General features: G+C 39.0%; 1 protein-coding gene and 1 long non-coding RNA gene across 5 annotated transcripts in view; one reads left to right on the top strand and one right to left on the bottom strand.

The window, feature by feature from the left end:
- LOC308502445 overlaps positions 1 to 14,847 on the top strand; it is a 79,392-nt gene that overhangs the window by 37,356 nt on the left and 27,189 nt on the right. The gene's annotated exons all lie outside the window — the stretch shown is intronic.
- The window catches only part of PPM1H (protein phosphatase, Mg2+/Mn2+ dependent 1H), a 244,575-nt gene continuing 236,095 nt past the window's right edge, over positions 6,368 to 14,847 (bottom strand). The window contains exons 10-12 of one of the 3 annotated variants that reach the window (XR_013994038.1): positions 9,707 to 10,952; positions 9,431 to 9,603; positions 6,368 to 8,913 (exon numbers count right to left, since the gene is read on the bottom strand). Coding sequence is in view for 1 of the 3 variants with exons in the window: in XM_081060277.1 (XP_080916403.1) it covers positions 10,805 to 10,952 (148 nt within the window). In the remaining 2 variants the exon portion in view is untranslated. Of the gene's footprint in view, positions 10,953 to 14,847 lie in introns of all 3 variants that reach the window. The other 2 variants (XR_013994039.1, XM_081060277.1) reach the window with 2 other exon arrangements.

The following is a 14,847-nucleotide window of genomic DNA, read 5'->3' on the forward strand; positions in this document are numbered from 1 at the left end:
ACCCTATGATTTTACTTACAGGTGGAATCTAAAAAAAACACATTAAATAAACAAACAAAACAGCGCTGACTCAGAGAACAAATTGAAGGTTGCCAGATGGGAGGGATTGCTGAGGGGATGGGTGAAAAAGGTGAAGGGATTCAGAAGTACAAATTGTAAATTTAAGAAAGTCATGGTAATGTACAGCATAGAGAATATAGTCAATACTATTGTAATAACTATGTATGGTTTCAGATGGGTACTAAACTTAATGGGGTGATCACTTTGTAAGTTATGTAAATATGTCTAATCATTATTTGGCACACCTGAAACTAATATAATATTGTGTGTGAACTGTAATTGAAGTTTGTTTTTTTGTTTGTTTTTTAAAGAAATCACACAAAGTATGTTCTCTGATCACAATGGAATGAAATTGTTTCCTTATTTGTAAAATGTGACACTACCTGTGAAGGGGATAAAAGAACCCAGATCTCAAGTACCCAGCACAGGACCTAATAAATAATAACGTGATACACGTTGTTTGAGTTTTTCCTTCCTCTCTGCAGTGTGGTAAATGATGTGTTAACTTCCTTATTGAAATTAAAAAAAAAAATTTTTAACTGTTTTGAATTGGTTGCCGATTATATAACTGATGGTGTCTTAGTATTGAGGAAATACAGTATCACAACCCTGATGCATCCACCACTGCTGAAAGTTTTAAAACTGTCTTAGCAATACAGAACTGGCACATTTATAAATTATCTTCTTTGTAACTTAATACAACAACATAAATGTTTACTGATCCTACCTGTTTTGTTCTTAATAATAGGCCATTAGTGTACATTAATATGTTTGACATTCTTATTCATTTCACACCAGAGAGGCAAGGCAAGGCCACCTATTCATGAGTTGATTCTCATGATCAAAATGCAAAGCTTGACTTTTAATGCTTTAGAACAGATCCTAGCTCAGATTGTCTACGGCTTCTTTTTTTTTTTTTTTTTTACCCAATATCACTAAATTTATTTGGAATCAGAATTAAATGAACAGTTGGCAGTTGTGAAACGTATGTTTATTCTGATACTTCTGATCAGTTGTACAACTTATTTAGGACAAATTACCAGATAAATTTTACATCATTTCTTCAGGCCTGGGGTTTATCAATGACTTCAAATTTGGGATCTTCAAATTTGAAGTCAGGGAACGTATTCATGTCTGCTTTACCATACATTTCCTTAAGCTTAGAAAGTTCCCTCTCCAAATCCTGCTGATATTCTGGACCAGTATCAACGGCTTCTTTTGTGCAACAAAGCAGAGTTGAGTAGTTGTGACAGAGTCCAAGTGGCCCATAAATCCCAAGATATTTACTGTCTGGCCCTTTACAGAAAATGTTTCCTGAGTCCTAACCTAGAATTAAATAATCTTTGGGTGAGCCTGATAGATGATATTCTAGGAAAAACATATATAATGATAGCACTTATCTGTTTCATAAGTATGAGAACAACCACGATGTTAATTTTCCTTCAAATTCTACTGTAAAATTGGTAGATTGATAGGGCTTCCAGGAATTAGAAATTCTATTTTTTCACCTAGGACAATGAGAGTACAGATTTCACATTTCTCCAGAATTTCATCCCAACTTTTTTTCTCATAGAGCAAACTGAACAGGTAGGTGATACCTAATTTACAGCTGCTAAGACTACTACTTCCAGGTTCCACCTTTTTTTTTTTAAAACCATTCTTTAGTTTAAATCAGAGATGTCTTTTTACTAACATACTCGTAGTGTTTAAAGGGTGTGAAATGACTTGATTTGGGACGTTTTGCTGCTGCAACTTCACTTTTCTTCCATCCTCATGTCAATCATCACCCTACCCTGCACTTCACAACACTGTCTTCTGAATCAGCTTATCTACTTTTACTTTTTTACTGACTAGATGTATAAGTTAAAATTTTTAAAGAGGGTCAAAGAGAAAGCTCTGATTTATATGCTTCTTTCAAAGGAGTGCTGTCCTCCAAGTCCGCATTCAGACCTTCCAAGCTCTGTCCAAGGTTCCCTTGGACAATCTGATGGGACCTGGCCCCGGGAAGACAATTCCAGGCCTGCTCATACCTTGTGATCAGCCTCACTCTGAATCTTTTGCAGGCAGCCTCAGCGGAATCAGTAAAGCACAGGAGGTGAGCTGGCTGGAAAATCTTGTCAGAAATCAAAGACAAGACTAAAAATGTACAGATGTACTGAGAGCAACAGTCTTTTCAGGGTTACAATTACAGAAAAAGCAATAAACAAAGAGTAATCGCTAGAGTATATAACTCATTCTTTGGCCTGTCGTTTAATTGAAGTAAAACTGGGATGGCAACAAGCTTTAAGTATTTTTGTAGATAGGATTTTTAAATAATGATGAGAATTATTAAAAAACTATATATATACATGCACATACCTAACACTTTCAAGCAACAGTCTTGGGAGCCAAAGAACCACCTGACTGTCCCAGCGGTCGTATATGGTACAACATGGGGTGCTTTTATCATAAATGAGGCGTTAAAGATCTTTGTTTCCCCCTTCGTGGCTCATGGCCCCAGTGGCTGTACTTTTCCTGGATTACTAATCATCATTATAAGGTTCATGGAGAAGCAAAAGCATACCGTGTTTCCCCAAAAATAAGACTGGGTCTTATACTATATTTCCCTGAACATAAGACCAGGTCTTATATGAATTTTTGCTCCAAAAGGCGCATTAGGGCATATTTTCAGGGGCTGTCTTATTTTTTCATGTACAACAATCTACATTTATTCAAATAGAGTCATGTCATATTCTGGAACATGGTCATAACATAATAAAGGCGTTCATCTGGCTGACGATTTTAACTGGGGCTTATTTTCGGGGTTGGTCTTATTTTCAGGGAAACACGGTAGGTGTGGAGAACTCTTGCTGAGATACCATCAGAGCCATCAGTTAAGATTCTACACATTATTGCTATTTTAAGTTGGTTTTTCCCATTTCAGTCACTCTACCAGGTGCTAAAAGGAGGATTATTTTCCAAATTACAAATGTACTTTCTCAATGCTATTTTCTTCTTTTTAATTTATATTTTTAACCACTTTACCCCAAATCTCACAGAGCCAAGTTCTCTCTTTCAGTTATCTATTGCTGTGTAATAAACTACCCAGATATTAGTGGCTTAAAACAAAAACCATTTTATTTGCTCATGCTTCTATAGGTTTGGAATTTGGGCAGGGTTCTGTGTGTATGGCTCCTCTCTGACCTGCGGTGTCTGTCGTCTCAACTTGAACGGCCTGAACAGCTGAGAGCTGGCTGGGTCTCTCTCTTCTTATGGTATCACCTAGAGTAACTCAGGTGGCGGTTGAGGACCAAAAATAACCTCACTCCCAATGTCTGCGCACTTTGGTTCTCTCCCTGGGGCCTGTCTTCACTCAGTAATTTAGTCTGACATTTGCAGGGTGGCTGGTTTCCAAGAGTGAAAGCAGGTGCCACAAGGCTTCTAGAGACCTAGGCTTGGAATTCTCAGAATGTTACTTGTGCATTCCGTTAATCAAAGCAAGTCACAGACCAGACCAGAGTCAAGAGGCGAGGAAGGAAACAAATGCCACGTCTTGATGAGGAAAGAAGCCTTTGTGAACAGACAGGAGGCATTGCTGGCAGCCACCTTTGGAGACAATCTACCACAGCTTTCAAGAGGTAATCTGATAAGCTAAGTAAGCATTGCTCATGAGAAAATGCTAGAAGTCTCCTCTAATCTTCAGGCATCTAATCCGAGGATCCATTCCTTTTAATGTGTTTGTACTACTGAATGGAGAAGAGGAAGCATCATAATATTAGGGTACAAGTGAAGGTAAAAAAGAGCTGGGGAGATTTTGCAACAAAATCATTCTCAATATGAGTGTTTTCTATCTAGTCAGTGCTTCTGAACTAAGCTTCAGATAAGCTCTGGCCTACTTTTAGCTTTCTTTGTGAATCAATACTTTGATTAACCTCGTGTGATATTTTCTAGATTACTTTTAACTTCCTGGACTCGAGAACTCAGCAGAATTAGCACTCTTTGATGTCTTATCCCACCTGTTAAGGTTACTTTTCTCTAAAAGGTGGTACATTTTACTAACACTTTGTAGTACTTAAAATGTTTAAGTCTTTAGTAAGAATATTAGTCACTAGCCATCTCACTTAAGAGTATCTCTTGGGATAAAGGGATCAATCTAACAAGAGGACATAACCGTTGTATTATAAATATTTATGTACCCAACATAGGGGTACCTAAATATATAAAGCAAATGTTTATAGACATAAAAGGAACAATAGAGAACATAACAATAATAGTAAGGAACTTCAATACCCCACTTACTTGAATGGATAGGTCATCAAGACAGAAAAATCAATTTAAAAACGTTGGTCTGAAACGACTAATTTAGACCAGATGGAATTAGCATATATATATACAGACCTTCCATCCAAAAGCAACAGAATACTCATTCTTCTCAAGTGCATATGGAACATTCTCCAGAACAAATCACACATTAGGCCACAAAACAAGTCTCAACAAACTTAAGAAGATTTAAAATCATATCATGCATATTTTCTGACCATAGTGGTATGAAACTAGAAATCAATTTTAAACAAGACTGGAAAATTCACAAATATGTGGAGATTAAACAACATGCTCCAGAACAACCAATGGGCAAATGAAGAAATCAAAAACAATATCAAGAAATACCTTGATACAAATGAAATGGAAATACAACATACAAAACATGGGACACAGCAAAAGCAGTTCTAAGAGGGAAGTGCATAGCAATTAATGCCTATCTCAGGAAACAAGAAAAATCTCAAATAAATGGATTAAAGACTTGAATGTAAGACCTGAAAACATAAAACTCCTAGAAGAAAACATCATTAATAAGCTCCTTGACATTGGCCTTGGCAATGATTTTTTTGGATTTGACAACAAAAGTGAAGGTAACAAAAGCAAAAATAACCGTGAGACTATATCAAACTAAAAAGTTTCTGCATGGCAAAGGAAACCATCAACAAAATGAAAAGGCAGCCCATAAAATGGGAGGAAATATTTGCAAATCATGTATCTGATAAGGGGTTAAAATGCAAAATATATAAAGAACTCATGCAACTCAGTAAAAAGCAAACAAACAATTAACAAATGGGCAAAGGATCTAAATAGACATTTTTCCAAAGAAGACACAGTTGGCCACCAGGTATAGGAAAAGATGTTCAACATCAATAATCAATCAGGCAAATGCAAATCAAAACTACAATGAGATATCACCTCAAACCTGTTACAATGGCTATTATTGAAAAGACAAGAACAAGTATTGGCAAAGACGTGGAGAAAAGGGAACACTCGTGCACTATTGGTGGGAATATAAATTGGTGCGGCCACCACAGAAAACAGTACGGAGATTTCTGAAAAAAAATACAAACAGAACTACCATATGATCCAGCAATCCTACTTCTGGGTTATTTATTAAAACAAAACGAAAACACTAACTCAAAAAAGATATATGCACACTCATGTTTACTGCAGCATTATTAACAATAGCCAACACATGGAAACAACCTAAATGTCCATTGACTAATGAATGGATAAAGAAAATGACACACACACACTCACACAAAAATATTATTCAGCCATAAAAAGAATAGAATCTTGCCATTTGCAACACTCTGAGGACTCTGAGGGCACTATACTAAGAGAAGTTAGTCAGACAAAGACAAATTCCATATGATCTCACTTAGATGTGGAATCTTAAAAAAATAATAACTCAGAAATACAGAGAACAAATTGGTAGTTGTCAGAGGTGGGGTGGGGGATGGACACAATGAGTGAAGGTCATCAAAAGGTGCAAACTTCCAGTTATTAAATAAGTAAGTCACGGGTATGTAATGTACAGCACGGTCACTATAGTTAATAACACTGCATTGCATATTTAAATGTTGCTAAGGGAGCAGACCTTAAAAGATCTCATAACAAGGAAAAAACAATTCTGTAACCAAGTATGGTGATGGATGTTAACCAGACTTATTGTGGTGATCAATTCACAATATATCCAAATATCAAAACATTAGGTTGTATACCTGGAACTAATATTATACGTCAATTATACCTCACTAAAATGAAATAAAAAGAATACCTCTTGGGAGTAATATCCATGGCTGCCGGTCTTCTGGTGGCACTGTTGAAATGTACAGCCTTTACTGTGAAAATGTGTAGTGCTGGCATCCATTCCCTTTTGATTTTCTTTTAAGTCTGTTCACAGTTGATTAACTCTATTATTAGGCCATACACTCATCATTCCATTACCTGATATGGAGAAACTTCATAATGAATTAAAGAAATGACACACAAGTTTTGCCAAAGGTGTCCTATATACATATATATATTTTTTATTTTAAAATGTCATTGAGCAGATACATTTCTTTAGTTTTCCAGGGAACATTGGACCTAAGTTTCAAAACACAAAATAGATCCCCATTACTAAATAGTTTTCACTTTTGGGTTACAAATGTCAAGGTTTCACAATCACAACGCATAGAGGTACATGGTTCTGAAACCATTTTCAGGTAGAGTCCTCTCATTCACTGTATGTAGGGTACTTTTGGAAACCCAGACCTTATGATACATTCTTTACAAATAATTCCACCGTGGGCTTCCCCGAGTCTCCAAAAGAAACAAAGAAAAGGGAGGCAAAAACAAGAGTACAAGAGTAAACTCAGGAGTCCCAAAACAAACACAAAATACTGTGGAAGATTGGAAGAGTGGAGGACATGAGCTTCTCCTTCAAGTACATCACAGTAGAAAACAACAGAACATATACAGCCTCATTCGGTCACTATCTACCCGGTCTTACATGAACAAAACTTCATCTAATACACAGAGGAAAAATTAAAGCTATTTACACAGATAACATTGTGGATTAGAAAGTGCAGTAATCCCCAGACTGGCACTCACATCTGACAAAGAGCTGCCACGGTGCTCACAGAAGAGGCAAGTCGGGCTGCTCGTGTAGTGTCCTTTGCAAAGCCCCAGTGTACAGACATAAACCACATCACCCACACAACACCACAGCTTGCTCGGCAAGGTGGGCTACGTATAGTGTGCAGGCTGCAAAATTTCTCTCTAATTGTAAGTCCTCGAAAACCCAAGTTTCTAATTGTAATTTGTACTATTTTCTTAGATCTGGTAACTTTTTGGGTCGGCCTCGTTCTTTGCAGCCAAGGACTCTCATTGCTTTCTCCAAGTATCCCAGAAGCACTAACGCACTGAAAATAGAATCTCACGAAAGCCTAACATCCCCTCTGAAAAGAGTGGAGCTGCTAAGTCATTAAGGAAAGGTTAGATCTTCAAACTGTGGTGGAAAGAAAACCACGACCACCCGTGGCCTTGTAAATAAAGTTCACTGACAGATGAGAAAGGTGAGATCAAGAAGAGAATCAGAGTTTTAAAGATGTGGGAGATTTTTTCCCAAGTATTTCCATGCTAGTCTTGGTAAGCCAAAAACCCTACCTGAATGGCCAAGATCTGAGGCCAAATTGGGTACTGGGGACTCTTATCCCTGTTCTAAGAAATGAATACTTCAGAGTAAGAAGAGGGTGAGCATAGCTGACTTGACACAATCCCATGGAGGTAAATTGCTAGGGATTAAAAAATTAAACACCCCAAATTGCTCAAAGCTGCGTATTGTGGAAAATAAGTGAAATTCACTTTTTTGGGGTTTGTCCTAGTAGACAGCTGAGTACCTGGCCTAGCCTGATTTTCCCCCTCTCCCTTCCCACCCCAAGAACAGCAGTTATGTATGCACACCCACTGCAGACCTCGACCTCTAACTGCTGGCACTGCTCAGATTTCAGGTGTTCTGAGAACAGAGCTTTGGTTGTTGCCTGGGAAAATGCTGAAGAGTGTAGATGGAGTGTGAGTTTGCTCCCTTTTTAACGAAGAGTGTCACCAAATATTCTAAAGAGCAGGGGCCAGCCCAACAATGAGATTTAGAACTGAAAGTGCCTTTCATTAAAGGAAGTGGCCACACACACCCCAAGACAACAATAAAGACTTGACTAGAAATCAAAAGCTTTTTATTAAACTAGACTTCCTCTGAGGCTATGAGGGCAAGCAGATTTGGCTATAACTCAGATACACAAGATTTCAGAACCACGTATAAATATGCTCTGCAGAATTTTGAGTGTGTTGCCTTTTGACCTATCCAGGAATGCACTAAGGGCCAACCTGTTATGTAGACACATTTACTGCTCTGGGATGGGATCACGTGGGGTCTGGGTGAAAAATAAAGCCAAAACCAAGTAAGCTCAATTCACAGAGCAATATCAATGCTGGGTAGATCTGCTTTAGTCATTAACAAATCATTTTTTCCCATTTGATTTCACCTCATTTGTAGTTTTCCTCCCACCCCCCAAACAGAATAATGGCTTCAGCTTGTTACTGAGACCTTTCCACCCAAGGGGGCTTATGAAAAGAATTCCTAGGTACCTTTCTAACTAAAATCAGTAGGACTAAATGCTCAATACTTTAGGGTAAGTTGAATAAGGAGGTTCCAGAGTTTTTCCTGAGACATGCCTTGGTAGTAAATGAATTGATGAATTGAGTAGAAAGTTGTCATGACATCTACGTGATGTCTACACCCAAACTTTGTCTCTGGTGGCTCAGATAAAACTAGTGAAGCTCAAGTTAGGGCCTAGATAGAAGCCCAGGACAGAAAATAAATGAAAGGTCATGGGAACACAGGAGAGAGGTGACTGCTTGTGAGAACAGCTTCCTAAAGCTGGTGGCTCAGTCCTCCAAGGAAAACTTTCTCAAGTTTCCAGTTTGTACGTGGCTTTGAGAGTCAGGGCAGGAACAGAAAATGGACCACACGGTTGTAAGGGGTCTTCATGTTTTCCCATAGTGCAAATTCTGCCAGAGAAACAAATAGTTTACCACAAACTTCTGTCCACAGAGATGTTTGGGGTACCTAAGATTTACCAAAGGAGGAGGGAAGCTGTCAGATGAGGAGGACTCCTGACATGGTTGTAGTCCAATTCTTCCCAGGCAATATTTTGACAACCACCTGGTGAGTGACTTGCCAAGTAGTTGTTGCTACACTGTGTGATGAACACACTCCTGAGTAGGAAGGCGCCAGGCCATTCCTAAGAAAATATATATGCAGGAGATTAACTGTCCCAAAAGAATGGTTCCTGTCCTCTCCTCTGGGGAAGGGACTCAGACAAACATGAGAACTGGAATTGGCTCTCCAGCATTTTGGGGGTCACACAAATGACCTTTTACTTCATTGGGTAGGAAGAATGTTTTAATTACAAAAAGTTGTCAAGATGGCGCTGATACCACAAGCGCTCTGCAGGAAGATGATTTGGTAATTGGACATTGATGTACCAGGTTCCCCAATGCAGAGAAGTGATTTCCAAATATCTACCTTGCAATTCCTCCTGGCAGTGAAGCAGCAGGTGTGTCTGGTGTGTCTACTGCTTCTGCTGCTCTTCTGAGGAACACCCAGAGGTGGAGCAACAGTGAGAAGAGTGGTTGAGTAGCTAGGACATGATTCCGTGAAGAAGGGGCAGGCGTACAGCATGAGAATGACCAGTCAACCTAATTCAAATTCAGTTTTATTAAAAGGCCATTCTGAGTGGGCCTGGCCCAAAGATGATGGGGAGAGTAGGCCTACTGCCCCTTGACATACTCTGATACTTACATGTTTGGAGTGGGCTTGGGGTCAGTCATAGTCCATGGAACCTGGATCCAAAATGGAGGGACAGCCCTGAAATGAGGTAGGGAGAACTGACTGATAGAGGGAACATCCTATCCTGCTCTATTAAACCCTGCTTCACGTGTGTCCCCATGGCACAGAGGCGGGTGGACAGGCCATTCCAGAAATGAAAACTCAGACTCAGAAACAAACAGAGAAACCTCAAGCCACACAAGAGGGACCCTAGAAGACAATAGAGGAGTTGTTGGTCCAAAGAAACACCCAAAATTTTCATGAAAACACATTGATTTAGTGAGAAAACGCAACTTGGGAACAAATGATTACACAACAAAGACAGCTCTCTGTTAGCCAGGGCACTGTTCCAGGTGGTTGCCTGGGTGGTTTGGGCTACAGGATATGGGGACAGCCGGGGCTGGACTCTGACACACACATCCTCAGCAAGGAGTTGGAAAGTCCCAGCCAGGCCTGTTCTATGGAAGGGAAACAATTATGAATTAAGGAATATCCTCCCATCCCCAAATCCCTGTTTCCCCCCATCAGCATCATGAAAACAGAGAGATAGACACACACACACACACACACAGATAGCATTCCCTGAAATAAATCTCAGGCTTACTAGAAGGTGGGCACTCACACTTTCTGAGGCATGACCCCCAACTTTCCAATGCAGCACTTTTAACCTGTAGAGAAATTTGCAGCTGGACAGGCTGAAGAGTCTTCTGCCAGTTAAACCTGAAAATGGCTGCTCCAGCGACTCGAGATTAAATAAATATGATGTGTGTACCCAAAATAGGCAGTGGCCACCTAGGAGGCCTAGTAAAGGAACCAAAAGAAACACAACACTCAGTAGCAGCCTTTATGTTTAGTTTTTGTTGAGAATCCAGACCTTTTATACTAAAGAGGAAACCGAAACTTAAGGATCCTCTTGAAGCATAGCCAGAGAGGCCTTTCAGCAGCAAACTCCCCACCTGGGCTGGGAAGAGGTGGCATCACCTGGAACGCTGCTGGGGCACTCCCAGGCCTGCGCTGCCAAGAGGTACCCCAGCTGTCTTCCTTCTGTTCTTCCAATTCCTTGGGCCATTTTCATGACAGTTTGTTTCCATGTATTAAAGGAATGACATATACAGATATGTCGTCTCCTGAGCCCAATCGGTCATTAGATATCCGCCATCCTCTGTCCTTCAGGACACCACGGGCACGCATCACCAGGTCCTGCGCTGCCAGTGTGTACCTGTGCAGGAAGAAGCAGGAATGAGATCATCAGTGCAGCCTCAAGCAAAAGCTGGGGTCAGGCAAGGCTAGAAAGGAAGCATCACTAGTCACATAAACAGTTTTCACATATTCTTAAAGTCTCAAAAAACCTACGGCATCCTTTCCCCCAATGTGGGATGCCTAATGTAAATTATTTTTTAGATGGTATATGGACAAGACACAAGATATATTAAAAAATCTCCTAAATTGTTCCACTGCTCAGTCTTCTTTTGAGGTTTTTGATGATACCAAGGAGAGTCTCAGTTTGGTGGTAGTGTATTGTTAACATGGTTCTGCTCAGGCTCAACTTTCCATGGCAAACAATGTCTAGCTAAAAAAGTACATGGGAAAAAGAAGAGCTTTTATTTTTAGTATGTCACATTCCTTTTAGAACAAAGGATAGTCATTTTCACTTATGGTAAGGGTAAATTTCCTTTTAAAATAAATTTGTTCTTTTAAAGTGAGTTGATTTAAAAAAATATTAATGATTTACATGTACAGTAGGAATATAGTGAAAATGTGAAGGTTTTAATTAGTAATGACAGATAAACCTTGGTGTGGGTGAGCTGTTCCACCCATTCTTATCAACGCCACAGTCTCCTCTTGACCAGTGTAAGTACGTTGAGGGATCCCCCAAGAATTTGCAAATAGGATTGCTCATTGAGATTTAAGCTGTAAACTTAAGCAAAAGAATGACTATGCTATAAGCTGATGGAAATACTAACATCTAGAGAAAGACTGATGCGGGTGGGAGGTGATTTGGGTGGATGTGGGCCTAGGTTAGCCTTGAGGCATAAAAGAATGAGACAAAACATTGGCAGGTGTCTATTCAAATAAGAGAGAGTCTTAGCCGACAGACTTCAAAGAAATTTAGTTCCACTGGTAGGACCATATTTAGTGTAGATGGATTACTCTCTTAGCCTATGCCATTGAATGTGATTCACCATTACTGTGATTTCATGTTCACCAAATAACCTGATTATGATATACCTCCCCGTGGAGGCCTGCCTACAGGGAAGGAATGAGCTAGTCATTTGTCCTTTAAGAATGTCAGTCAGTTGTAGTTTTACACAAATATCAACTGGTGTTTTGATTTGCAGATCGATCTTGTAAGGTTGGTGACAGTAAGCCCAGCTCTGATAATGAATCTGTTGTCTGTTAATTCAATGAGTTTCTAAACCTGAAAAGCTATAAGCCAGATTCTGGTAAATCACCAAGATAATAAATGTCACCCTACAAGGAAGGCCTCTTGGAAGCCAGCCTCTAGGCCTTGAACACGAGACCACCCCGGTATTACTAGTGGCCTTTCCCTACTTGGAACATCTCAGCCATGCTTTCAGAACTGTGAGTTATGGAATTCAGAACACCAGAAGTCTCCATTCCTTCTGTTAAAACCCTTTATGAATTTACTGTTTTCATATTAAAAGACCTGCATCTAGCCCCATCATTACATTAAGACCAAGGCCTGTGGTGAATGATCTCAGGATTGTTAAGATTCTAGGTTGTAGAGTCTTTGAAACACAAGTCTACTTATACAGCCCAGGTAGCAGACAGACGTGTAACATACACTACAGGTGGCAGAGCAGAGGCTATTTTAGTTAATCAGAAAATAAATGCCTTTCCTTCTAGATGATGGGTAGTGGGTAGGAAGGAGAGGTAACCCCCTTTTTCCACTGACATTGAGACAATTATCAGCTTTGAGGCAGAAATCTCAAAGTTACACTCAAGGGAAGATACAGCCAGTTAGCCCTCTTAGCATTCTCCTGCTGTGATCAGGAAATAAACAGAAAGGCCTCCAAAGAGGCCAAATAAATGTCCCCAAATTCACATATTGCAACTCATATACTATATTCTAAAGAGCCTCTCAGAAGCATACCCCAGGTTACTTGGTTTTATATTAAATTGTATATCTGAGCTATGACCACATAGGGAAAGTCTACCAGGAATATCAGGGTGTTTATTATCCTGGTGACTGACCAGGGTTTGGGCCTTAGCCTTTCAAGTTTAGAAACCTGGCTGAGTCAGTACACATAATAGATTCATCTGTCAGGACTGAACATACCTTAACCCATCTCATAAGCAGACTAGTCATAGAAAAATTATGGCAAGTTATGGGAAAAGATGGCCGAAAGTAAAAGAAACACAGATGCCAAAAAACAGTTAAAGGAATTCAAGACAGTTCCTGTGGCTAGTCTAGAGGCAAAAAACCCTATAGGCCTCAACAGGTCCTGCAAGTCAAGGGGCAATGACAGAGATCAAGGTTAAACAATGTTTAACTGGTTATTTAAGTCATGAAGGAATATCGTTCATAGTTAAAGGAAAGAGACCACCCTGATATTGCTATCACTGGTGACTTAGGATATTTTTAAAATGGTCAAAATTAGCTTTGGTATTTTAAAAAGCAGCATTAGGTCACCTAGAAAAGATGGTTACCCAGGAAACTAATTTCCCTGAGGGCTCTAGCTAATTTAAGGTTTTCTTCTTAAAAATGGTTATTGCCTATTTCAAAGTAAGCCTGCATTTTCTCTTCACCATCCATTCTGTCTTCCCTTAGGTGCTGAATGTCTTGAGAGAGAAATCCATTCTTGCTTCCTCGATTTCTTCCCATTTTCTTCCTTAATGTCTTACCAGTAAGCCCAACACCCTACTAATCTGTCCTCTTAAAGCTAGATCTAAAGGCTTCTTCTCAATACTCATTCTGCTCACCCTTTCTCCAGCACAGTTACATCTTCTTTGTCCTTGAAGTCTCCTATCTTTTCTTCTTGAATTCTCCTTTCTTTTTGGAGCTTCCAATGCCTTTACACACTAAAAGTTTTCCTCCTGTGTCTGCTCTTCTGTGACACATGGCACCAGTTCTTCTCTCCAATGTTCCTTCTTTATTTCCTTTGTAGACCCCAATTAAGACTTAGGAAGAAGTCAATAAATCTTAACTTATTTTCACTTCCAAGGTGGATCTTTCCTGTCTATCATCCTTAGTTAATGATATCCCCAGTCTCTTCTGCAAGAAATCAATCACTTTCAATGCTACCTTCTTACTCCAATATTTTTCAATAATAAAATTCACAAGGCAGAGTAGGATTTCTAAACTTTGTACTATTTTAAGTAGATTGCATTAGTGGTACATGGCTAATTAAAATAAAATCTAACCTTAGAGTAATTAAGATGTAAGTTAAATCTGTTTCTGCCATGATTCATACATCTTAGACAAACACACACTTATTTTGTATTTTCTATTTATTGTTTTCTTTCCTTCATTCCAGCTTTCTGTTAGGTTGATAGCTTTCTTTAATAAATTTTTCTTCCCTCTACTAGTTTGAAGTGTTAGTTTACTGTTTCTATTCTTTTAGCATTTGTGCTTAAATATTTTTTAAGTTTTTATTTTTCAATTACAGTTGACATACAATATATTTTTAATTACGTGTCAATATTTATGTCTGCCTCCTGAAAATAAAAGAATCCTAGAATGTGTTTTATCATCTTCCATGTAACTACCAATTATTTTAATGTCACCTTGTTTTTAAGACTCTATTAGCCATTATCATCATTTATAACTTATGTAAAGAAACAGACTACTAACTTTTTTTGCTGTTTGAAGTCCATTCCTTCCTTCTGGATTTGATTCTCTCCTGCTGAAGTACATTTTTAGTAATTCTTTTAACAAGGGCCTGTGAGGGATAAACTTACCCAGTGTTCAGACCACAGAATTCTTTAGTTTTGCCTTTAATCTTGGGTGATAGATTTCTTGGGTACAGAAAACTAGATTGACCATTATTTTTTCTCAGCAGTTTGGAGATAATATTCCATTTACTTCTGACTTCTTTTGTTGAGGAGAAGTCTGTCTTGTATCATGTCTTTGTAAGTATAGGTCTTTTCTC

Source organism: Rhinolophus hipposideros (genome assembly GCF_964194185.1).
Source record: "Rhinolophus hipposideros genome assembly, chromosome: 9".
Classification (NCBI taxonomy): Eukaryota; Metazoa; Chordata; class Mammalia; order Chiroptera; family Rhinolophidae; genus Rhinolophus; species Rhinolophus hipposideros.